The following is a 26,519-nucleotide window of genomic DNA, read 5'->3' on the forward strand; positions in this document are numbered from 1 at the left end:
TATTCTTGGTTGCCTCTTCTTTCACTGGTGGTATCGCTAAACCCTTGGTAGTCATCATTTTCACTAAGAATCCCTTCCCTTTTGGGCTGTGCACCTGTCCATGTTCTGTACCGAGGGAGCTGGAGGGCTGGCCACTCAAACCCCAGTGGCAGCTCTGGACTAGCTCAGTTTCTCCAAGCCTCTACTGAGGCCACAGTGCAGCACTGTGTCTTCACGCAGCTGAGAAGGTGCCTCCAAAGGAGGCTACAGCTCCAAATCATCTGGCAGTTCCTCTGGACCTCTCTCAGCAGTGCAGTAATTAAAAGACTGTATTTCTTCCTGGCCATAGTTGCACGACTGCGTCACTCACTTTGGATCGGTGCAGTGCTAGTCTGGCTGAGCTGTGTTCCTCAGCGATGCGTGCCGGAGTCATCACAGCCCCCTGTGCTCTGCTGTCTGCTGTTTGTGAAGAGCATGACTTCTACTATATGTTTACTTTATTTCTAAAGCACTAATTTTGCTGAGAATCTCCCCCTCTTTCTCGCCTCCTCCAATTTTGCTGCTTGCACAAAATAGGCAAGTTTATATGGAAATGAGGGCTTCTTGCACCCTCGCAGCCGTGAAACTTCCCTAATGCTTTCCGTCTAAGTGTATAGAGCCGCCACACTTTATCCTACAACTAAAGAAAAATTAAGCTACTCCTCACTTGTGCTCTTGAGCTGAGCAAGACGACCCCTAAAAGACAGATTTTGATCAGTAGTGGCCAGAACTTTCAGATGAGTTTGGCAGCGTTAAACTTGCTGAATACTGAGCTCTTCTGAAACCCTATCCTTGCGTTTGTGTAGCTCGGAGAAATGTTCGGCTCAGCGTAAGTATTGTGTGCAAACTGAGAAAGAATAGTGCAGGTAACAAATGGAGCCGCTTTCGAAGCAAACAGAATACCCCAACAGAAGTGTTTGATCTTTCTGTCCTTGAAGCACTGTCTACAGCTAGATGAAATTCTCTTATGTTGGCAAAACATGTGCAGCTTGGCACATTTACGCCTGTCCCCAGAGTAGTGCTGGTGTTCAAGCCACCTCAAGTTTGTGACCATGAGCAAAGTCGTTTTCTCATGGTGTTGCCACTCTGGTCTGATGAGCTGCAGACAGCTCTGGCTGTTGGAGTGGCCTTCATTTTGCGAAGGCTTTAAAATTTGCAGGAGCTGGTGGAGTTTCATGGTTTCACTTAGCCATTTCTCCAAAGCTGTCTCTGCCATCCATTGGAATGTAACTGCTTCCTGTCCCACTTCAGTTCTCTCTACACACCTGAATATAAAGAAGAACGTTGATTTTGCCTAAGAAGCTAGGCCTGCAAACTGTGCAGATGGAGAATTAGGATCCAGGACTCTCAAGGAAATGTAGCTCATGTCTTTGCTCTCCGCCCATGTTTCTACTCATTTTCTATAGTCTTTACGCTTGCTGCCTTTCGTGTCGCTTCCTACCCTCTCCTCCCTAGCCATACACAAGGAAAAGGAGGAGAGCTGTGATGGGCAGCCACACACCTCATCCTGCAGTTCAGGCGGTGGGCTGCTTGGCTTCAGCGCAGAGGATTAATGTTGTAATCGTGTGCATTTACTGAGGGTCATGCCCTGGCTGCTGTATCACCAGTGCCTTTGGGGCGAAAGGTTCTCTGAAGTGTTTTGGAAGGCTGGAGGTGTGGAATTACCTGGCACTAGTGTTACAGAGGTGGATGCTCATGTCTTCTGTTCTTTTGCAGTCACCTGATGCAGCTGATGATCTCAGACACATAGATGACAGAAATAACTCAGGTAAGCTCATGGTTATCTTGGTACTACTTGCTTCCTGCCACAGTTCTAGAGGGTTCCCCTTTGTCTGCTTGTGGAATCAACCCTGAGGACTTGAACTTCTTGCTTCTTGAATGAATGTCCTATTTTGTCCATTCTAGAATGAAACCTCCAAACTTGCCACATTCAGTTTTGGGTAGGATATTTGCATTGTGCTTTAGCGATGGCTAATTTGCTGAGAATGGTGTGTAACAAGCATGCCTCGTTTTCTTCTGGTTTTGTGTTCTGGAATAAAGAGTGCTGGTAGAATGTGGATGGGAATTTTTGGCCTCTGTCCCCTGCTTTAAGTGGGTAACATCCATTGCTGAGGGTCTGCCTTGTGCCCCCTTGGCTAGAGCAAAGAACCTCGCTGCGTGCAGCAGGCACCTGCAAATAAATTCATCCTGGTTTAAGACTCGAGAGCATTTGGGTGCTTGAGAGTACCCACGCGACTCTCCAAGTCTGTGCTCGTGGATCTGCGTACGTGGTTACCTAAATAAAAAGTCGTTAAAGCTGTGACTGCTGTGGCTCTTCAGGCTGTCCTAACTACGGGATGTGTTTCTGTCCCCAGCTATAATAGACAGGCTCAGACTCTCTCTCACTTCATTCTAGGTGGCTGTAGTAGTAGTGTGGAGCAGGGCCGGCCTGCGCCTTCGTAGTACTTCTCTTGCCTTCAGCAGTTGATGCTGGTTTTCTTCTACCTGTTTGCAGCTATTTTTTCCCCGCTTTAATTTTACGCAAGGAAAATTTATCTCTTACCTTGGTAAATCTCTCTGAGAAAGGCTGCACTCCAGACAGCTGATCCATGTGGGGGCCATTTCTAGAAGGAGGTTCTGCTACACAGATACTCAAGAAAAACTTCCTTGCAGAGAACAACAGCTGTTCCTCATCGCTTGGAGTAAACCTCTCAGCCCTGGATATTTTCTTGAGGCGGTCCCTTCAGTCAGCGTACATAACTAGGAGGGCACTGAAGGGTTGGGAAATAATCAGAAATTTCTTAGGGGCTTCAGACCTCGCAGTTGCCTGGCATTGCTCTTTGTTGCCCTCAAACAGAATAAAAGCCATATCAAGAGTGTGATGCTCTATCAAGAGTTTCTTAACCCAGTCCTTAATCCTTAATTCACCACTGCATGAGGCTGTGATGTGTGTGAGGCACCAAAAAACTGCAGGCTTTCCAAAATCGGTTTGGAAGGATAGCAGCTGAGGATGCAACTAAGCTCTTTGGGTATGGGACAAAGCTCTCAAGTGTTTTTTTTAGATTCCCCACCCCCTCTGCCCAGCCTCATTCTTCCAGGCAGTGTAGCATTCCAGCCAACATACAGGCTTTTATTTTTTACATAGATTCTGGCAAGTTAGAAAATCTGTATGAGGAATTTAAAAGATCCTTTTCTTGCATCGGTTCCAGCTTCCTGCTAGGCTTGGTTTTGTCTCTTTTCAGATACCCTTCTCCGAATATGTGGAGAAAATAGTTGGAATAAAATACCTGGGAAAATACTTGACTATTAGAGTGCTTTTTACTCCTATTTTTCTTCAGTGTAGAAGGAAGAGGAAAGGAAACCATTTACCAAAGATCAAAGGAGTATATGCTGAACTCGTTCAAAACAGCACCGTGTGTGCATTCCCCTCCCACTCCGACAGCTTCATTTGCAACTCCCAGCATTTCAGGCACCACTTTGACGTATCCTATCAGGCCTTTCACTGCTGTGTGTATTTAATACAGCTTTAAAGAGATCTGATTGCTATGATTAGTGACACCTTTTCTCTGTACACCTCTACACACACTGGGATTTTAATCAGAATTATCCTTGGTCATGGATTTATGGCTTTTTTTGATCATAGGGTAAACTCATAAGCAATTCCTAAATTTTATGCTAGAAGAGCATTATAACAGAAACTCCAAGGTTATCTTACTGCTGACTGCTGGAAAGCATTAGCAACTCTCTCTTCTGAACATCTTGTCAAAGCACACCATTTTCTTTTGTCCGTTGCAGATGAGCTCTAAGAATCTTTGCATTCTCAGGTCTGACTTACAGAATCACAGAATGGTTTGGGCTGGAAGGGACCTTAAAGACCATCCAGTTCCAACCCCCCTGCCACGGGCAGGGACACCTCCCAGCAGACCAGGCTGCTCCCAGCCCCGTCCAGCCTGGCCTTGAGCTCCCAGGGATGGGGCACCCACAGCGGCTCTGGGCAGCCTGTGGCAGTGCCTCGCCACCCTCACAGTAAAGAATTTCTTTGTAATATCTAATCTAAATCTACCGTCTTTTAGTTTAAAGACTCAATGACTTCATGGTCATCATCTTTTAAATGTGTTTAAAAACATTTATTCCAAGGTTTGCAAGAGGCCATGAATTTATTGAACTTCATAATAACATTTTTAGGGCGGCACCATGGGATGTGTTTGCTTTATGACATAACTTTTTCAGTTCACTTTGATTTAGAGTCTTTCCTATCTTGTAGCCATCAGGTTGCAGAAATACACACTTGATAATTTTGTATTGCACTTACTACTGGGTACCTGCTTATGGTATGTAAGAAACTACTTCTGTCCTCACAGTCTTTGTCCACTTGGGATGTCTAATATCTACAGCAATTCATACAGGAGAAGTATCTTTTAGTCCTACACTGGACTAATTAGTACTGTATAATTACTGAGTCTAGGACTCAGCTCAGCAGCTCATGTACACGTAGGAATGAAAGATTATCTCTCCACCTTCTCATACCGTTGATTTATCCCCATCCAGCCTTTTTAGTCACCTCTCCAAAGACTTGCATCCACCCTTTTGTTCTCCAGACTTCCATTTTAGAGATTCTTTCCCACCAAAATGCCGAAATTTCACAAAATTAGAATCTCTAGATTTATACTAGTTGCAATGCCTGTGCTCTCTTCCAGTGTTTTCTGATTTCTCTCATGGGACAGGAGGCCTGTACTGGCTCAGAATACACCAGTATCCTGTCTGGCGGGAAGTGAGTTCTTTGGGAAAGACTATAAGAAATAAAGAAAATGAGCTTGCAGAGACGCATATTCTCAATTTTCTGTAATCACCTATTAAGTAGGGGTGTCTTGAGCCAGGTATTGTATCTAGATCATCAGTGGAATGATCCTCTGTAACACTATCCTAATTCTTTTTTAATCTTTCTTGATGCTTTGTGGCATTGGGTTCCACAATTACTGTAATTCTGTTTCATGATAATTTCCTTGGGTTTTCTGGGATGCAGTGAGTATCTGTGTCTTACTGATTCTTTCTGTACCATTTATGTAGGCCAGTACCATATCATACTGGTTATCTTTCTTCCAGGCTGAAGAATCCTAGTTCTTCTTTGTGAGAATCATTCTGCTACCCACTCTGGACCCTTTTTATTTCATCCTTGCCATTTTTAAGTAGAGAAGTAGAACGGGGCTGCATGCAGTATTGCAGGTGCAGGTATATGATGAGTTTATGCAGTGGCAGAAGGTGCTGTGTACCTTCTCCCATCTTTTCCGATATTTAATCCTCCAAAGTGAAATGGTATTGTTGAGAAGTGTGCCGGTGTTTTCAGAAAGCTCCCCCTAATGACTGCAGAACCATAATCTTATTTTAAGGATGCTGCATTTTATATGCAATTGGGATTATATTACTTTTACTGATCTTAAGTATCATCCAGTAGTGTACAAATAAACTTGCTAGGTCAGCACGAGGTTCTGGCTAGTCTGATATTGTGTCTGATGTGAGCCACTGGGAATGCCAAGAAAAAAACATACAAGAAGAAAAGCATAAAGTGATTCCTCCCAGAATACTACAGGCTGCAACAATCTGCGGTTTGGTGCTTTCTGAGCCAGAAGTCTTCAATTTTGGAATTGTTTCTTTCTTTCTTGAATCTGTTCACATTTGCAGTAAATTTCACCTTCCACACCACTGCCCGGTTAACTCTGTAAAATCCTAGTACCCTTTTTTTGTAGTTGAGTTTCATTTGACTGCCCTGATATACAGCTTGGTATCGTCAGCAGGTTTTCTCAATACAGTGTTCATCACTTCTGCTCTTTCTTGTTAGCTACCAAATACTGACCCTAATACAGACAGCCGCTCTATGATGTGATAGCAGGTCATATCTTCCTATGCTTTTCCTGTGTTTAAACTACTTACCCACTGAAGGACATGCTGCCTTATCCCTTGGCAGCTTGTTTTCAGTAAGAGCTTTGGCTGAGGAACAATCAAAACATTTTTAAAAGTTGTGTGGTGTGTTGAGATCACTTGACTTGCATGTTTGCTTGCTCCTTTGGTAAATTCTAGTCTAAGAGGGTCTAAAAGGAATGACTTCCCTCTAAGCCATATTTCCTCCCCCAGCCCCCCAGTCTGGATTTTGATCTGCATGTGCCCATGCTTTTCTTTTGTACCCGTTTGCCTTGTTTGGAAGTCAGTCATCTGTTTACCAATCCCACTACCCTTTCAAGGTGTGAGATCAGTCACACACATTTATTTGTTTCTAAGACCTTTTCAAACCGCGGGTTAATGCTGGGGTTAATAGTTCAGGAAACATTCTGAACCGTAACGACTACTCGCACTTGGGTACTGTGACGAGGGGGACGTTGCATCTTGGAGTCTGGCTCTAGAGCAGAGGGTGGGCCACTGGGTACAGCTCAGCAGACTTTGCACCTTTGATCTGATGTATCTTCATAGATTTCTGTATTTGAGGTCCTGTGCTATGTTCAGAGATTTTAGAGAGGCTTCCCAGGAGGCAGTTTGCACTCGAAGGGAAAAATCTGTGGTTTTGTGGAACTTCTTACACAAGTATCTCACAGCAGTTGCTCCAGCCAAATTATGGCAAAGGGCAGATGTTCCAGGCGTATGTCAGAGCACGTCAGATAAGCTCTACCAGCTCCTTTCAGGAGAGTGAGGAGCCACCGTAACAGCAGTGTGCTTTAGGTACAGAACACATCCTAAAAGACCAAGTTAACTGAGAGTCTGCCCTGCCAGAGGATCTTTCCTGGAAAGTTCTTTCAGCAAGGAGCCCAAGTCACAGTCTTAAATTTACAGAAAGGACTTTGTCGTGTGACTTCAGCATTAAGCAAGGCCAGAATGCTCACGTCTCTCATTGGCTGTGGCATTACCATACTAGTGGTCACACTGCTCTTCAGTGCATGCTGCTCTACTGAAACCAGTGAAATGGTTTGGAGCACTGGCTGACACCTGGGTCCTTTCAGTATGCTTGATTTTTTTCCTAAGGCTTGGCACTTTCAATAATTTTCAGTGAATCGTGGGTATTAGGGACAAGTATCTTCCCACGTATGTGACTTCCTTCCCAGAAGCCACAGTAGTCGCTACCTGAGCTACAGATCACCTAAAAGTCCTGGCCGTGGGATTACTGTAAATCACCAAGACTTTAGCGGTGTCTCAAATTCGGCACCCTTACGTCAGAATTAACTGGATCAGCTATATACTTAACACTGGCTCTTAAAAACTTAACTTCTCTTGTCTACACAGTTCCCCAGGAGCAGGACGGGCAGCCAGAGGAAGAGGACATGTTAGTAACGCGTGATTCATCAACACCGACTTCATCAGCACTTGAAGAAATGGCCCTGTACAGCAGCAAACGCAAACTCCGACACAGCCGGCGCAGTTTGGAGGCTGCTGTCCCTACGTAGAAGATCTGATGCACCTGGGCGATGGAATAGCCCAGCACAGGCTTTTTGAGCTTCCTGTGCTCCGGGGATAGCACTGGACTGCCCACACTGCTGCCTCCTGGACTCTGGATGGGAACTGAGCACCCCGGGGAGCATTGTGGTCAACTAACTTCCTTCAAGGCTGTGAACCGCCCTCTTTTCTCACCCAATAATGCACTGGGGCATGTCCTAAACAAGATGGGACAATACTAGACTTACTGATGGCAAATTGAGAGGAGGTGTGGGTAGGACAGTGGGCAGCTGCAGCTTGTTAGCCTGTAAATATTGTGTGTGGGGGAAGGGTAGGACAGGGAGAACATATGAGTGTGAGAGTGTGTTGGGCTCCAGCTGTTATTTCCTCAACTTGGATTTTTTAGTGGTTAATGTGGGAGCTTCTACTCTGGTATGAATTAGAAGGAAGGTCCAGCCTGCCTTTGCTCCTATTTAATTTCCATTCTTTTGCCAAAAAGCATCTCCTTCCACCTCCCACACCATGTCACCTCACTTTCTTTTGGGAGTATGTGGAAATGGGTAGCTTGGAGGCAAAACAAAGCAAAACAAAACAAAACAAAAAAAAATTTCAGCGAAGTGCCTCCCTCTGACACTGACACCTGTGTGCTCAAGCAAAGACGACTGGATAAGCAGGAGCCTGTGCCAGCTCTGTGCCACTTGCCTCTGTGAGCGCAGCAATCTATCCCACGTAGCAAACTGCTCCTGCCAGTATTTAGTGCTGTTCTGGGGGACAGGTACCTACCCGGATTTACACGTAACTGCGTGGATCCCTCGCACGCGGTGTGACCCACTCTGCAAGCACACTGCACGGAGTGTCAGAGGAGGCCAGGTATCTGTCTTCTGTCAGCACCACGGCTGAATTGGTGAACCAGGGCAGAAACAAGAAAGGAGCCGAACAGCTGTAGCAAGAGTCTAGCAGTGTGCATGTGTGACAGCAGTAGAGAGCAGAATAGTTGGGGATTAGGATATGGTGGCAGAGATAGGAGGTGTAAACAGCAGATAAGATAGTGGGTTAGGATTCAGGAAATGGGCAAGGGTAGGAAGTGGCGATGCTGGGGTCAGGTTAGGAGTCATGGGGTCTTACAGGTAGGAGGATACTAGCGGGTGAGTCCACTGTGTTGCCCGCTAGCTGTGAAATGAAATGTGACGTTACGGGGGTGCGCAGTGTGGGGCTTTCAAGGAGCGCCGGCCAGGCAGGGAGCACAATGAAGTAGGGTGGGTCTGGCCTATACCTTGCAATAACTACGCAATTCTACTCTTTGCCAACTTGTTGGCTTCAGACCCCTTTCCATGTAGAACAGGGAAGATACATGCTTGCCCATGCAAGAGGAGAAAAAGAAAATGAAAAAGGAGCAGGGGTGTGATTCCTGGTGTCCATGAGTGGAACAAGGGCTGTGAACAGATTCTGTATCAAGTGAGCTCTGCAGATGTGGAGGAGACAGATGCTGCTTATCGCTCTGAAATCAGTCTCTGCTGCCCACTACTGAAGTAAAACATCCCTTTTCTTCTTTTTTTTCTGTTCTTTCTTTTCTTTCTTTCTTTTTTTTTTTTTTTTTTTTTTTAATGCCTCTAGTAAGGAGAAAGGCATCTGAGCTTGGCAGTAATCTGATCTGTCTACCCTGATAACATTGGTGCTCTCTGCTGAACCCCTCCAGCAGTAAGACCAGAGTTGGACCTTAAGCCTTTCAGTGACTCAAAGTGGCTTGGGAGTGACAGGCACTTCTGCTTGTATATTTGCTGAATGAAAGAACTGGATGCCGTTTCTTTTAGTTGAGAATCTCCCTTCATGCCAAAATCCAGTGGATCATTTTAACTGACTTCATATGTTTTAATTTTACAGAGCTTTGAAGGGGGAACTCTGATAATCTCAAACTGCAGCTAAGGCTGCTTCCATCATCAGCAATTTGAGCTTTTCCTTTTTAAATCTGATTTTAGCATTTGCTTTTTAACAACAGCAATTTTGGAAACAATCCTGGATTGGTTTTGGTGACTAACTTGTGATTCTTTTTTTCTTTCCCTTTGCGGTACCTGGTGCCAGGCTCTGGGTTCTCTCCCATTCTCTTCTGAGAGACTCTGAGGGAAAATTAGCGCATCAAGACTGTAACTAGTGAAATTTGTACAACCAAAGAAATCTATTTTGTGGTTCAAGGATAATAAAGTTTACTTTACATTTTAGAACCTTTAGTTGATGTGGTTTAGCCCTGTGTGAAGCCTGCAATTTCTGTATCAGCACTTTGGTTCCTCTGACATACAGTCACCCTGTAATGTAGGAGGCATACTAGTGATTTTCCTGCTTTTGTGTGCAGAAATCCCTGATCACCTAAATCACTGACAGCTGCAGGAACATCAAGATGAGCACATGCTACTCTTGTAAATTTGGTAGAGAGCTGGCATCTGTGCTGAACAGGGAGGAAGAGAACCTAAACCAGCAGCTGTTAGCTTCATCTCTATGTAGGTTGGAAGGGACTCCTTATTTTGGAAGTGGCAGATTCTCTCTTGGGGTGGGGAGGGAGAGGAGGAGAGGTTTCTGTTCCAGAGAAGCTATAATAGTGGGGAAAGGAAACAGGGGCAAACAAGTGAGATGATATCTGTGGGATACGTGCTTTAGTTATCACACTCATCACTGACACCTATTTAAAAAACAGTGCCCAGCTTAATGGCATACAGGGGAGGGAGGTAAAGTCAAGGATGAGGAAAAAAAACCTACAAGGTGCTGTCCAGTGTTACAAGCTTTAAGACCGTACTGATGTTAACTACAGAGACACTCTGAATTCCGTCCGTACCAGGGGCCGATTGGGCACGAAATGTACCTCCACGCTGTTGGTGCCGGTGCGCTCCGTGCCCGAGCCTGCCAGTAAAGGCTGCCCAATGTGATGCTACTGACTGTGGCAGTGAGGACTGGTCCCTTCTGCTACTGCTGAGCTCTGTGGTGCCTGCTGCCTCATGGGTGTGGGCGAGTTGATGGAGTGCCAGCCCTAAGGCTTTGGCTCCAGTTTGACCAGTTGCCAGGGGTGCATGGGGGAGTGTGTCTGTGTGTGTGAAGGAACACCTGGACGCAGGCAGTAGGTGGCTGGCACAGGAGTAGCCTGGAAGCAATGCAGAGCCTGGGCCCTGCTCATCAGCCGATATAATACAGAACACAGGGATAGGAGCAAGAGCTTAAGCCTCTTGGCTTTCTTCACTTGGCTCTGCTTAAAGAAAAATAAACACTAGTTTGTTTACATGATTAAAGTTTTTAAAAATACAGTTGAACTGGTAAAAAACTAACACATTTCATGTAGCCCAAACAAGTTCTCCTTAGTGTGGATCAATGAATGGCCACCAGGATATGCCAGCACAGAGAAAAACGGCCTCAGTGGGAAGAGGGCAGAATTCCTCTTTCTAGAGGCAGTGTCATGCTAGACCTTGCCCTCACTCTCCATCCTGTGCAACCGTTGACTTGCAGGTACAGCTGGAAAAGAGACCCTGGCACACCGCATGGTACCGCAGGAACAGTCTTGTCTTAGTCCAGCTTGGAGGGGTCAAGAGTCTTAAGTGTTGACGTACACAAACTCCTACAATAGATTTCACAGGTCCTCCCCTATAAAATGGAATTTTTTACAAATGGTTTTAATCGCTCTTCCCTCCCCCCCCCCCCCGCTTAGATTGTTATATGTATATACACATCTGTGCTTATTTATTACCTAAGACAACGGAGCCATGATTTGGACATGTGCAATAGTTACCACTTTACAAAAGTAAACATTTTCATGAACGTTGGCATCCTTGTAAGATTTGAAGCAGGTCATTAGCATAATTTTCCTCAGGCAAGAGTACATAGTTACATACGCATCTCCTAAAAATGCCAGCCTGAAAGCCTCCCCTAACCCACCCACCCATTGCATATACACTGGTGGGTGGGCAATCCCCACCCATTTATCTGCAACTGAGATTTCCCAAAAGTGTCTGTGTTACTGGCCCCAGTTCCAGCTGGGGTATGGACAGGAGGACAGAGATTGTTGCCGTGATGGAAGGTGGCCCAGAAGTCTTTAACAGCAAGCGTATTCAGAAGAGCTTCAGAACTAGAGAATCTGTCCAGCTGCTTTGCTTTTTAAATGACAAACCTGCTGATGAGAAGCAAAGGAGTAGGGCCTAATTCCAAATGCTCTACTAGATGCAGGTCCAGAAAAGGTGTTCATGCAAGAGTGTCTGATATATGATAGCTACTCAAAGTATTCACAGAGCTAGCACACAATCACCTCCAGTAAGATGCTGCAGTTGGAGTAAAGGCTGCGAAAGACAACCAAAAAATAATTTTCAGAACTTAACAGCTCTCCTTGCTTTTTAGGTGTGCTGGAAGGATGCTCTTATGTCATCATCATTAACTTAGGAAATTTATTTAGGGTGGAGATTCTACTATAAATAGGAACAAAAAACTATCTCCATTTTTTAGTGATAATGCAAAGATCTTCAAGGCTGCACAAATAGAGAATAGAGTACAACTGGTTAGGTAGAAGGTTGGCAAGAAAGAATCTTGCCGCTAAATGCATTTGTATAGCACCAGTAAATCAAAGGCGTGCTACTGGGAGTGTGGAGGGGAAGTAAATGTCATATTGGGACATAGCTCTAGGTGCAAACTTGCAAGACATGAAATAAAACTCCGTAACACTGATTTTTGGGCATCGTAGTTTTACTGGAGATTACCATATAGCCGACAACTGTATCTTGTTAAAAGCAAATGGAAAAGAGCAAATTACAGTGAAATGCTGAAGACGGGAACAGGAAAGTACTACAGCAAGCCAAATAAAAAGCACAGTAATGCATCTAAAAAAATGTAAAAAGCAGCTTGTTAAGGTGGCACAGGTGCATAGACTATGATGTTACCTGGTTTGTGACACTATCTGGTTTGGGGCATGTGTGAGCATGAAAGACTAGGACAAGAATTAGGATAAGTAATAAACACCCAGGTACACAGGAAAAGGAGGAGGAGATGGATGACGATGATAATAATGATACTTGAGAAGCATTGTAGGATTGTGTAAAACTTAGAATGGACTGTCGGGGAAGGGCCAAAGGTGCAAAAAGAAGAAGGAGGGCTCAAGGTGTATCAGACAAGAATGGGAAAACAGAAAGGGGAGCACAGAGGATAAAAAGGGCTGGTCTCGTGTGGCCAGCCGTTTGTATTGTTCTTGCCTGTGTGGCTGCTGCTGGCGAGTATGTGGTGCCTGGAAAGGTACTCCCCAGGCTGCGTTTCTCTGTGGGTGTTTGGCTGTGTCTCTCTGCGTGCACTGAGGATATGCTTGCAGCCTTGCTGCTGTTTGGATATGGGCCCAAAGGATCACAAAACCAGCTGGTTCTAGCAGGGTGGGCCCTCAAGCCTGCAGAATTCAGCTTCCCTTTAACAAATGGCCCTACAGGCAGTAATAACTAATCCAAAGACAGTAACTGCAGAAAATCTATGCAACAATTTAAACTTAGTAAAAGCAAAATCAGATAGCATGGAGAAGAGCTACTTTCCTAAACCTGTCCCAAAGCAGAGCATTACTACTCTGGACTGGTCTCATTGAATCTGCACTCTTACCTAACTGAGTAAGATGTCCTAGAGACCTTCTACAGAAAGCTAGTAACAAATCAAAAACTGTAAACTCAACAGCAGTAAAGATGACAGTGCCCTTCTACAAAGGGTAGTCCCAGCAAGAGTAGTTTATGGCATTTACATAGACGATAGATTCAAATACTTTTCCACAGAAATGGGGGGGAGGGAACATCAACCCACAGTCCCACAATTACAGAAGACATAGTAATGAAATCTTAGCCATCAAGGGCCTAGCTCTAAAATCTAACTTTCAAAGAAGTATACATGAGCAAAGATGGAAACAAGTAATCAGGAGCTTTAAAGCCACCTGAAATTTGGCATAACTACAAATCCTGAATCCTCACATCCAGTGAGCAGGGGCAGGGGGGAAGAAGAAGTTTTACACAAGGGATAACTCAAGCAGATGGGAAGGAATCTAAGTGCTAGTCATGGACTAAGGCTGCTTTTTTTATTGTTATTCACAAGTTACTTTTCAGGTCCTGCTAAATGCAAGTTTTCTTCATTTCAGGATTAAGTCCTGTCTTGCATTGGTAAACAAGGTGAGGGATGGACTCCTCCCCTGTTATTTCCCTCCATATATAATGGTAGGCAGATGCCCTGAATACTTACAGGATTCTCTTCAACCATTGTCTGCTAACAGATATAAGGTACTGTCACGGAAGCTGCAGATCACACCAGATTTACCCATGTGGAGTCAGCTCTGAGAAACCTGCAATTTAGAAACACCAGAGGATGGAGGATATTGTTTTTCAGAACTGCCCACCTGCCACCAGCTGCTTCTGGAGACAATGTGCTGAACTTTATGAACCTGTGGGTTTCACTCAGTACCACTTTTGCTGCTGCTCCTTGTGGTTTTAGTGACATACATCGTAGGTGAAGTGGTGAGAATTCCCAATGATTATGCATTGTAGGATGCCATAACCGGCACTGCCACTCTGCTGCCACTGTAGCTCGGCTTGCCCATCTCAGGGCCCTAGGCAAAGTCACTTTACACTGTTTGAGTACCACGTGTTCTTAAAAGTAGTGTCTTGACACCTCAGGAAAGCTGCAGCTTGTCCAAACGAATAATAATCAATGGCCGACTGCATATGGATAAGAAGTAGACACTGTCTTGCCAAGAAAAACTGAACTACCCACCCCAACCAGACATAAAGTGTCCTGTACCGAAGTCTGTAACAGGCTCAAAAAGCCTTCATGCCTAATGGAGACCTGGCGTCACAAAGATGCAGCCCTTTCTGGTAACAGCAAGTAAATGTCACCCTCCCCGCTGTAAAGGGGCAATTCTTTATTTTCTGCACAGACACCTCCTGCCCCCACCCCAAGCTTATTCCCTTTGAGTTTTCCTCTACTTTTCTCTTTGGGCTGCATGGTAACCAAAGCACAAACTAATTTCACACCTTGTACCAAAGCCAAGTGAGGATTTAATAAGGGTGTAATTAAAGCAGTAGTTTAAATCAATCTATTTCACTTTGAGCTGAAAGCAGTCTATAAATAAACATTCATATAATTAGTAACCATATCTTATCTGAGATAGCACTAGCCAAACATTAGGCTGTAATAGCATACTGCTATAGGACGGTGCCTCAACGTGTAATCTTATCTCAAGTTTCATACCTATAAGAAATCTAGAATAGAACATTTACTCTTATAAATGATAGATCTTTTCTCCCACCTCTTCTACTGTGCTATACAAAAGGCCTTCCTTATTGGGGTTGCTTGAAAGGTAGGCTGTCAGAGGTTTGGAAATTTTTTTTTTTTATTATATTTTTTTTTTTTTTTTTACCTTTTTCTGTCCATCCCAGAGGTCTGCTCTTCTCTAGTAGCGTTGTTACAACCTTCCTGCTCAATGCAAGCTTGATGGGACTTCTCACCGTATACAGCTATAGACTCCAAACTCACTGTCCACTCAAATGGATTTTGTCTCCCAGCATCTTCAGTAGCACACCATGTGTCTCCTGATCACATCTCTGTGCAGGAACTAGAATTCCGCATGCCATGCAGAACAGCAACAATGAGGCTCTATGCACCATACTGCAACACCACATTGCACTCCTGCTCTTGCAGCTGCTGCATTCCTGTAGCAAGACAATTAATGATTCTTGGAAGGCACGATGGAAGGGCTGGACTCATGATTTTTGAAGATTTGAGAAATGAGAGGATGATGTAATTCAAATAGTAAATGTTGCACAAAATGTTGAGTTTGAAGAAAAAGATACTCAAGAACTTATGGAACTGAATGAGGAAGAGTTAAGGAAAATTAATTAGAACAATTTGCTGAAGAGCAGTAAATATAGAGATAGAAGACTGAAAAGCATCGATAATGGAACCACAGACACAAGTATTTATGGGAGCAGCAGGAAGTTTAGTGAAGGAAGCTGGAAAACATACTCATTTTCCATTCAAACAGTTAGCTCCCAGATTTAATTTATGCGAATCTACAAACTTGCTTAAGAACACGTCCATCAGTTGTAAAGGGGAACTACTGTAGTAACATTTTGGTCAGAAGAATTAAACTATCATGAATGGAAATACTCAGGTTCTTCTCTGCTGTTTTGCAGGTGTAACTGTAATCTTTCCACAGGACTTGAAAAAATGTACATTAAAAAAAAAAATACAGCTCAGAATGACCTCTACCGACAGAGAGATAAACTGCCATCCGTACCGTTCAATGGATGGAATTCAGCCGAGGCTGCGTTAAGGAAGCTATGGAGCTTTTCCCAGATTTAAAAATGGATCATCTCCTACCTTGCCCAAGGCCTGCTCCAGCTGTCAAGATTTAGTTTAGCACAGAAATAGAGCTTGAACAGACATGTGGTTTAGTCTAAACCTTTTCAGCTTTTACACAACACATTCAGAACTTTGATTACTAGGAAAAAAAAAAAAAAAAAAAAAAAAGAGTCTTTAGGGGAGAATATTCTTGTCATGAGAAACCCACCATAAAAAAAACCACTTGAGGAGAAGCATACATAAATACAGAAGGAGAAAGGTAACGGTGAGTCATTTGGGCTAATTTATTGAATGCCTTAAAACATATTAGAGAAAAACTACTGGATTAGTATCACACCAAATCAAAAATAAAACTTGTTTTAATGGAAGAAATCACAAAAAAATCTCTCTGTATACCCATGTAAAGTGATAGGTATTACTAGTTAGCATTGTCAGAAGGTGGGAAATACTAACTGATACAAAGCAATAGTTGAAATTTATGGAACAGTAGTCTTCCCCCCCCCCCCAAAAAAAAAAAAAAAAGGGGGGGGGTAAGTCTAAAAAAAAAAATCAGGAGCAGGGAGCTCGCTCAGCCTTTCCTCATGTGTGAGGTGCTCCAGTCCTTTCATCATCCTTGTGGTCCTTCACTGCACTGTCTCCAGCATGTCCATGTCTTTCTCATGCTGAGGAGCCCAGAACTGGACACAGCACTCCGGGTGTGGCCTCACCAGTGCCGAGCAGCTGGGAGGGCTCACTTCCTTCAGCCTGCTGCCGACACTCCGAATGCAGCCGATACCATTCACAGCATGAGCATGTCGCTGCCTTGCGTTCAACTTGGTGTGCACCAGTAGCCCCGAGTCTTTTTCTGCAGAGGGGCTTTCCAGCTGGTTGTTCTCCAGCACATACTGGTCCATGAGGTTAGTCCATCCCGGGTGCAGGACTTTAAACTCCCCCTTGTTGAACTGCAAGAGGTTCCTGTTGGCCCATTTCATCCAGGTCCCTCTGGATGGCAGCATGACACTGGTGTACCAGCCACTCCTCTCAGCTTGGTGTGGCCTTCCAGCTTGCAGATCATTGCTGAAGATGTTGAACAAGGCTGTGCCCAGGATTGACCCTGAGGTACAGCACTAGTTACTGATCTCCATCACACTGCTCATCACCCTCTGGACCTGGCAGTTCAGCCAGTTTCCAGTCCACCACCCTCTATGTTCACCCAGCCCATACTTCGTCAGCTTTGCTATGAGGATCTAACGGGAGACTGTATCAAAGGCCAGACTGAAGGCTGGGTAGACAATATAACACAAATGCCCCCAGACAGTTAACTAAGTCATCGTATTTATTAAAGCAACTGGCTAAAGAAAAGCAAAAATTGAGCAAAAGTGTGCTAGGCTGTATTAATAGAAGTAACAGAAGTCCAAGCATGATTCAGTTAAATGTTATGACACCAGATGTTGATCTCAAATTCACCGATTGTAAATTGCTCTAGACTGTAGGAGGAGACACCCTCTCATGTGGCAATACCTGAATTTGTGTATCTTAAGCTGAAACCTTTTATTAATCTTATAGCCTCAAGAAAAAAAATATAGGTAAATTCAAAAAGGCAGGCGGACAGGTAGTATGTTACCCACAGTCAGGGGACACTGGTAACAGCAACAATTCCTACCAGTTACTGACCCAGGCACAGGGACAGCCCCAGTGCTACTGTCAGAAGCAATTGCATAGGCTTTATTAACAGTGTGGTCTCTCACTCTCACCACAATCAGTGATAATCTAAATAGATTAGATATACAAGCTCCTTTGATATCATAGCCAAGTCTTTCCTGCTGAGGTTTCTTAGAGCAACAGATCTACACTTCATTTTTTTAAAAAAATTACTTGGTAACAAATCCCCTTCTTAGCATACACACTAGAGCAACAGCTCTGGATCGTAAAGACTCTCAGCTGCTTCATTCCCTTAGTTTTCACTTTACAAGCAGTTCTTGCACTCCATGATATCCAGCTGAGAATGATTTATTCATTGGTATAGCAAAAGTGATTTTCAGAGCCCCTGCATGTGACCAGCACAAAAAAAAAAAGTGTGGTCTGGCACAACTTTGCATTCTTTTTTCATATTAACCATTTTTCCACTCTCTGAGAGGACAGGCAGAAGCAAGCAAAGATGCCTCTGGCCATTTCCCAGAGAAGAAACAACATTTACAAGAGCCAAAGTTATTTAATTTTGCTTGTTTTGGAAGAAAAAAAAAAATCCAACCAACCAGAAACAAGAGTTTTAGAAGGTCTTTGGTGGATACTGACGTTCCCAGGGCACAAGCAAGGTAACCAATAGACTTTCCTATGCAGATGTTTGCTTATATTGGCTTCCTCTTCTAAATAACTCCCAAGTATCATAAATAACCATCTCACTAATGTTGTAGAAACTGAAGTAAATGACGGGGTAATTGTTATCTGGCCAATGAAGTCTGAGAACTACAGAACCTTCTTTTGGGAGAAATGGGACAGGAGTGGAAGATATATTCCCCTTTTCTCTGCTCCTTCCAATACCTCTCAGAGGGAGACTGTGCAAGAGTGATCACAGAGACAGGGGTCTGGAAATTGCACCAGGCTCTCATAATGAAATGAGGCAAGAAAGACAAAAAACAGAGGTAAAAGTAATGATTCAAGGGACTTATTTCATTCTTTCAGTCACATTTCTTCTAACACTTTGTTTAATTTTGTTTTAAACATGTCTCAAACAAATAAATGGCTCGTTTTCTAGCAAAGCCTGCAAGCCTTTATCTGGGTTAGCTCCACTCCAATTCAGCAAATTTTTCTTTTTAAATTCCCATGATGCTAAATCAGAAATCACTGCAATAAACAAAGAGAAACAGGATAGAAAGAGCCAGGGGTTGGGAAGAACAGGAGATTTGCAACTCAACTTTGTGGAAAAAACAGTTTCCTCTCTCTGCTACATCTACCACAGTCAAACAGGCATTAAATTTTGAATATACACAGAAAGAATCTCAAGGACAAAGGTCTGAGTTCATCCATCCTAATTTAGGGTGGGAAGCTACAAGTGTAGAAATATTTCAAAGCTCCTTATGTTTCAAGTTATCCTTTCTATTAATTTGTCCAATAAATGGTAGGACCACTACCTACAAACCTGTATGATTTCTAATATGCAAATTGTAGTTATTATAAATCAAATTATTCAGTATAAATTAAATGGAAGAATAAATTTTACAAATCTATAAATAAGCCTAAGGAAACACACTGTCTCCGAGTTCCTCAGTCCAACTGACTTGAATATCAAAGCAGCTCTTCTTCAAAACAGAAGTGCTAACACTATGGCAAATCTGTTCCCCAATCAAACAAGAAAACTATACAAAGTTAATAAGTTAGTTTCTAAATCTAACTGTATGAATAGTTCTCAGGAAAGCTATTGGGAAATAGCAGAATTTACAAGAACTTAAAAAGAAACTGCTCAAAGTAAGCTATGCATATAGAAGGTCAAAAAGAGCAAACACAAAGTGATGAAAACTCACCCCACCCCAAACATTGCAAAGAGTAACTCAAGAAATAAAATCTTGGTCTCAGCTTTTCAAGGGGGTGGGGGGGGGAGAGGGAGCAGAGAAAGGCAGCTGGTGGGAATGAGAAATACGAAATGGAATTACCTTGTTGAAGGTATAGAAAAATTCAAGAATCCTGTTATTCCCAAGGAGATTCTGCATAATTCCTACCCCAGAATTTGGAAGGGACAGCACACTAAACCACAAATCCAATTGTAAAAAATATTTTACTAAATCTTTCCAGTGCAGTGTTACAGCATAAGTTGCTTCAGCCTGCTTACTCACCTCTAGTCCTCTTCTGAATATCATGTTTTTTCCCCCCTTACAGTTCTGGAATTTTATCATAGTACCTCTTGAGTGGCACAATAATCCTGGCCCCTGTTTAAGTCTTATGATGCTACATCCCCACTCTGGAGAACTCCCCTCTTCCCCAAAACAGTTTCCTGCTTTTCCTTCAAGCAAGCCAATAAATACCTTTCTCCCCTTTACCATGTGGTTATCACCCTTCGGCATCTCGCTGCACTGGGCTACTCAGTGTCAGTTCCAACAAAGAAAGAGGCACTAGGCTGAGAGCCAAGGAGCCTGGCTTATGTTACCGGCGTTCACCATATTCCTTTGTGACTATCTCATCATCTCTTCAGCCAACAACTTTATCCGAAGCATAGCTGCAATATTTAATTACTGCAGAACGCTGATCTCATTTTACTCCTTTATTTCATCTTGCATACAAAGTTCAGCTAAACCAATGGAAAAAAAAGTACAGAAATTGAGATAATAGAGAAAGGCCTCATCCCCTGCCTTTCCTCCTCTAAATACAAGACACTCAGTGCTTTCTTTACCAGTTGATCAGGTTTTCTTTTAACTGTTATTGCTTTTGGGAAGGATGCTAAAGGCCATCTGACCTGGTTTATATAAAGAAAACAACTGTGGTGCAGGAAACTGGCTGACAAAACAGTACCAAAGTAGGAAGAGAATTGCTAAATTTCCATACTAGCTCCTATATCTATTCTTTCTTCATTTAAATGTATAATACCCTTTTTATTCTACATCATATGCTGAATTTTCTGTGCTAGAATATAATTAAATACATCTTCTGTTCAAAGTATAATGCATCTTTTAGAAGTTTTCCTGAGCACAAATTAGCAGCCTGTTGACACCACCAGAAATGTCTCCAAACCAAAAGAGTATAAAAGCCTAGAATTCTAATGGTATTTGAAGACTTCTACCCTATGCCTCAAGTGTTCTGCCCCTCACATTATAGCCCAAGTCATACTTGCGTTCCCACAGAATCCAAAGTCTATGGAGGTGTGTAAACGTAGCCTCGCACGCTGTTTCACTTCACCTTGTCAACTGTGCTTGGAACCAAGTGGCCCACAAGCTTTTGCGTTCTCCAGATACCAGATGCCTCCAGCAAAGAGCAAGCCCTGTGTGTTGTCGACAGAAGAGAGTTAACCGAGTGCAATATATTAAAAAAATCCTAGGGGGAAAGCCATACTCTAGACTAGAGAAGAAAGGAAAAAGCTGCCAAGGTCCCCACTCTAAGAAAAACTCTTTCAAGCCCCAAATCTAGCGATCAGTTTAAAAGCGAGTGTTTTAGCAAAATGTACTACCCAAGCCTCTCAGAGCATGACTTCCCTACACCACTTCAGAGGTGTACATTCATATATGACCTGTGCATATGACATGCACAAGACACACAATGTGCATGGCTGTTGCTGGGCTGTACACCACTACTCCCATGGTCTGCATGGGGGATAAGGAGGGGCACTGGTGGCTTTCTGTTGCTGGCAAGGGCAGGTGGCGGGGACCAGCTGGCCGCAACAGCACGGCCAGACACCGACAGGCTGGGACATGGGGACTGGCTGGCCAGTGGGCTCAGGGCAGGCAAGAAGATGCCAGGGCCAGACCATAAACATGCCCCAGCAGCGAGGGACAGGAGCTGAGCTACAGCAGCCCACCACACACCCAGAGCATGGAAGTGCCTGTCACAGTGTGAGCTGCGGACAACGACACCAGAGCGTTTCAGTAAGCCTAAATGCAAGTTACATCTCTATGAAGGACAAAGGCACATCTGCTGTAAAGGTACAGTGTTCCCTAAAGCTTACCGAAAAGCCTGGGGGGAGTGTCCACAGCCAAAAAAAAAAAAAAAAAAAAAAAGAATTTAATAAGATGGCTGGATGAGCAACTGAGTGTTTATACACACCAAGGCTCCAAGAAACAGCTCTGCAACAGACCCGAGGAGCTACACAGTTGGAAGCTGAAGTTCCAGACAACAAAATTCCAGACAACAAAAAGGTGCAGATCTTCAACTACAAAACCTGTTTACCTGCATTTTTGCTGAATTCTCAATTATTTAATAACTTTAAACCAACATTCTTCTAAAATATGTATCCACTGCTAAGTGATGCTGTTTCTCTTGTCTTTTCACAGAAGACAGAAGAGACACTCAGTACATCTTCTTCCGACTTTAAAATCTGTTTGTCTTCTCTAAAAGCTACGATATTGATTTGTATAAAAAAAGTTTAGATTCAAAATGAAAATACAATTTTTGTAACTGAAAGATAGACACTCTGCCACATGGGAGCAGAAATGAGGGTTGGGCACTGGAGATCTGTTCCTCCTGACTTTTTCACGTGGGGAGACTTAACTGGCCAGGCCAAGCAGATGTATGTTTTCTCTTCATCAGGTCATGCTGGATGTTCAGCCATGCTGAACTTGGATGCAACCCTGTCTGCACTGGGGAGTTACCAGTCTGCTCGCAGATTAAGGCCAAATTATCTGATCACAGGAACCTTCGTTCTTTAGGTCACCTCCTGCATTTTTCCCCAGAGGGAAAGGGTGGCAGTAGTATCTGAATACTCTGCCAAGGCAAAAAAAAAAAAAAAAAAAAAAGCTACAACAAAAAAACCCCCATGCTTGTACACAGAAAGTGCTGCTGTACAAAAGACACTGACAATAGTGATTATTCCTCTTTTATTCTCCATCTAGCCCATTAATTTAAGGCAGTTTTCATTAAAAAAAAAATCCCACTTATAAGCATAATAGTGTTACTATGCAAAACTACATTCATGTTCTCGCTGCCATAATTCCATTCAGATGTTGTTCCTGCTTGTTACAATAATGTTGGGTTTCTCCAGTGTCACACTTTGGGGGTGGTGTTTTTTACAATAAAAATAACTATGAAGAGCTGGGAGGGGCATGAAACAGGCAACCTTCTGAAGAGAGTTCTTCACTATCTGCCAGCAAAGTAAGGTTGAGGAATCAAAGGCCTGAGACATAAGAATTCTTCAGGGATACACAGAGCACGCATTCACTGCATAAGAAATAAGTTCAGTGCTAAGGGCCAGTTAGTACCTGTGACTTCTTGATACTGAGTTGGAATAAAAACGGGAAGTTCTTGTTAAACAACTTCAGACTAGATAGATAGAAGGGAGAAAGCAAAGCTGCACTTAACCCAGATAATCTAATATATACAAATAAAGCACCTGGAACAGATCAAAACCAGAAGTGGCAGACAGGATTAGTCACCAATGTTAAAGTCAACAGGAGCATTCACCATATTCTCTTCCATTATAAGAGAGTCCAGGGAACCTGCAGTGCTAAAGTAAGCGACTCAAAGAACAAGATGAGTTACTACTCCAGGTCCCAGGTCACCTTGTCTTGTCTCTTGTTTATGGCACCTTTGGGGCAGATAACATCTCTGTTCCTTGTATAGTGTCAGTGATCGCAGAGGGCCAACGGCTCTTCAGCGTTTGGAGAGCCAGGGGCCAAGGGGGATAATACCATCTCACTACCCAGGGCTTGGTCCTGCAATGCCCAGGCAATGGGAGCAGGGCAGGCCCAGTGACAATGGCAGACAAGGTCAGCTGAGGGTCCAAAGTGCCACGCAAGCTTGTGGTGACAAGGCAGGCCCGAGGTCAATCCATTGGTCAGGGTCTGTTACAGCACTAGCAAACTAGTAGGCTGCGACAAGGCTTTTACTATCACATACCAGGTTAACTTGAATAAGTAGTTAGCACACCTTACCTCGGCACAGCCACCAATCCTCCACAAGGTTTCAACAGTTCGTGCTCTTCAGGCCAGTCCACCCTGCTTCTTGCCTCTACTGCATCCTCCTCCTTGTCTCTCCTACCCCCACAGCACTCTCTGCTTCTTCCAGGTCTTTCTTCAGTGACTGCTCCTCTTCCCTACCCCTTAGAGTTATTTAGCTACTTAGCAGGAACCAGCCACACCTGCACCTTACCCACATCAGCCAACCCACCGCCCCTGGAGCCAGCCCACAGCTGTATATTATCAATGTTAATCAACCTGTCTTCATCCCTCTGTAATTCCTCTGCAAGGGTCAGGTCCAGTGATGGTGACCAGGGTCAGACACAGCTGATATCTGGGCCAGGTCCACATGACGATGCAGGTGTGAGCTCAAGCTGGGCGGTCAGCCATGGGTTGGGGCCAAGACGCGGATGGCTGCTGCTGGGCTGCACATCAGTACTCACATGGTGTAGCTCAGGCAGGACAGAAGGCCCAGGTCTGACCTGAAATGAAGATCCTGGGGCTATCGGTATGGGTATGGATAAAGGTCATAGGAGAGTCTGGTGAGAGCCATTAAGGCCCACCCCTACACCTAGGGCCCCGATATTTACGCTGGATGTTCACATTCAGCCCCCTCTTCCTCTGTTTCTCCTCTGGATTTTGTACAAAAATGTCCTTCCCAACTGAGAATTATCCCGTTATCACTGCTCTCCATATATAAAATGATGAGATTTGTGAGGTTCAGATTCTAAGTCGGATATGGATATGTTTAAATAGTTTTAGGGGAAATGAAAAAGGTATGAAGGAAAGCAACGAAGCATGATGCAACCTGTAGAGCAGGATCGCGCACCACCTAGAGATACAAACTAGTTGAATGCACTTTGCTCAGGGCGAAACACAAGTGCCTTCTGCAGGTCACCTTTGGTTACTGTTTCAGAAAACAAAAGTCCAAAACAAGGGAACTGTAGGGCCTATTCCATCCTACCCTCTAAAACACTGACAATCGCCAAATTTCCCTTCTTTCCAGCTTCTGTTCCAGGAAAACTGTTAATTCCTCACAGCTAGAGACATCCTACTAGCCAGCGTATTGCTGTAGCAGGCTAGTGGCAGCTGTCCTTTCTAAAGAATAAACACTAACCTCTTGGCTGGTCTGAGCAATGGAACGGATAATAGCTTCAAACAAGAACCAAGACAAATCATAAAGAAAAACTGATCGGACAACTTAGTAACAGCAGTGCTATGAACAGAACTAATGCCTTTCCAGTTTGTACTTCCCTCCTAACTTGCTAACACGTTTTTGGTCAGGTGGTAGACAAAACAGAGAACTGCTAGGTTCCCTGAAGCCTGAGAGGCATCATAAGGGAGTGAGGTCACGATAAAAGACAAGCTCCTGTCAGGCCAGATTTTCACGCTGCAACCCAGCCTGAAAGAAGTCACTGATAAGAATGGTTCTGAACAACTGGCTTCCTGGCCACGGATTTAACCTTGAGCAGTTAGAGGCAGCAGTCCATCCAAGCACAGGCAGTCATTTTCTTCCAGTCCACTGTGATTTCCAAAGAAGGATGAACGCTACTACCCTAGGGGCAGGTGCTGATGTCTTTCTTCTCAAGTATTTTGGTCAAGTTCATCTGTGTGTTAACACCAACAAAAATCTAGAATTGGACTGAGGACAAGACGGCCTTGGACACGCATTCCCATGTTACAATACGTTTCTTTCTCCTCTTGCCAGTTGTGCTAACACACTAGTTTGCAGAGCCATTATGTGAACTGGATCAGGAAGCAATTTCCAAATTTTAGAAAGTTTTAAACCAAAATTTCATTTAACAGGGTTTAAGATGAAGTGGCAGATGTAAGGTGCAGGTGTTAGACACAAAACAAAATGAAATACAAGATGCAATCCAGTAAAAAACAATACAGAGCATCTTTTTTATTTATTGATTTATTCTTTATTATTCCTAAAGCCAGTAACATTTTTCATGGAACCATCCTACTTTAATCAGCTTCCTCAAATTCTGGATGAATTCTTTCTGTCTCTCAAACTGTTACTCTGGTCTGGGTTTCCTGCATTGATTTACAGCTTATGTTGGCATCTCAGCTATTCAAATTATTCTTTGTTTTCAGTATACTCCCCATCCCTGGTAAGCCTATGTGCTGTAGTGATAACCAGAAATCAAAGTTTTGTGGCTTCATGGACTCTTTAATTGTATGGATCATTTGCATAAGACAGTGTTTTAATCTAATTAATTTTACAACACAGGTAACTTAACCAAAATGACTTGATGCCACAGCATCAGTTTTGTTCATGCATCTGCCACTGCTGCTGTTATTTAACTCACGGAGGTGAACATGTGTGCAATTTACTATGCATACTTACACCTTTGCAGATGCGAAGCCTGAAGGTCCCTAAGCATTTCCTAAAAAGGAAAAAAGAGTCACTTTGCCAAATGGGCACAAACTTTTAAAATCTACGTGTCAATTCTGTGGCACTTCACAAATTCGTGCCATATCCTCCTAAATGCTGCTGGGGTTCACAGAAACACTCCAGCACAAGCCTGATCAAAAACTTTGTGTGCTGTGCTGCTTCCCTAAAACAGCAACGCAGCAAAGCTCTCCCAGCTGTTGCACAGCTGCTTTTCCCGCTTCTCAAATTTGTTATCACACAGGTGCTACCAGCGTCGCTGATGGGCTCTGCTTTGGCCAGTGGTGGGTCCATCTTGGAGCAGTCTGCAACTGGCTCTGTCTGACACTGGGCCAGCGCCTGGTGCCTTCCGACAGAAGCCAGCCCTGTAGCCCCTCAGCTACCAAAACCCTGCCCCGTAAGCCAACATACCGTTACTGATCACCACAGGTCTGTGCTATGTGTTGGGTTCCGCCTCATATACCACCAAGTCGCAACAGAACCAGACAAAATTCTCTAGGCTACAGTAGCAAGCGCTCTTGGACTGGTGTGAGCAGAATGGAGTGGCCTGTCCACCTTTTCAAGGTGTCCACTTGTTAGTGTCCTTTGGTGCTTACTCTTAGAGCGCTGAAGTCTTAACAGCTGTAGCAACTGCTACAATCTGAAATGAGGTTCACTCACTTTGTTTTATCCCCCTGTTGCATCATGTCATTGACCCAGATTATAACCAATCTGGGGCAGCAAATGTCTCTTTCTACTGGCTCTCTGAAGGCGATTAGCATAAAAGAGCCCTGCTGAAGACATTGGTTACG

At 43.8% G+C, this 26,519-nt stretch overlaps 1 protein-coding gene across 34 annotated transcripts in view; it reads left to right on the forward strand.

Moving 5' to 3' along the window:
* SCRIB (scribble planar cell polarity protein) overlaps positions 1-9,652 on the forward strand; it is a 116,566-nt gene extending 106,914 nt beyond the window's left edge. For all 34 annotated transcript variants that reach the window (XM_056330333.1, XM_056330334.1, XM_056330297.1 and 31 more), the window contains 2 exons: positions 1,735-1,786; positions 7,264-9,652. In XM_056330333.1, the coding sequence (XP_056186308.1) occupies positions 1,735-1,786; positions 7,264-7,424 (213 nt within the window). In that variant the 3' untranslated portion in view covers positions 7,425-9,652. The remainder of the gene's footprint in view (positions 1-1,734; positions 1,787-7,263) is intronic.
* The last annotated feature ends 16,867 nt before the right edge of the window (positions 9,653-26,519 follow it).

The sequence above is a fragment of the Falco biarmicus genome, chromosome 3 (assembly GCF_023638135.1).
Source record: "Falco biarmicus isolate bFalBia1 chromosome 3, bFalBia1.pri, whole genome shotgun sequence".
Lineage (NCBI taxonomy): Eukaryota > Metazoa > Chordata > Aves > Falconiformes > Falconidae > Falco > Falco biarmicus.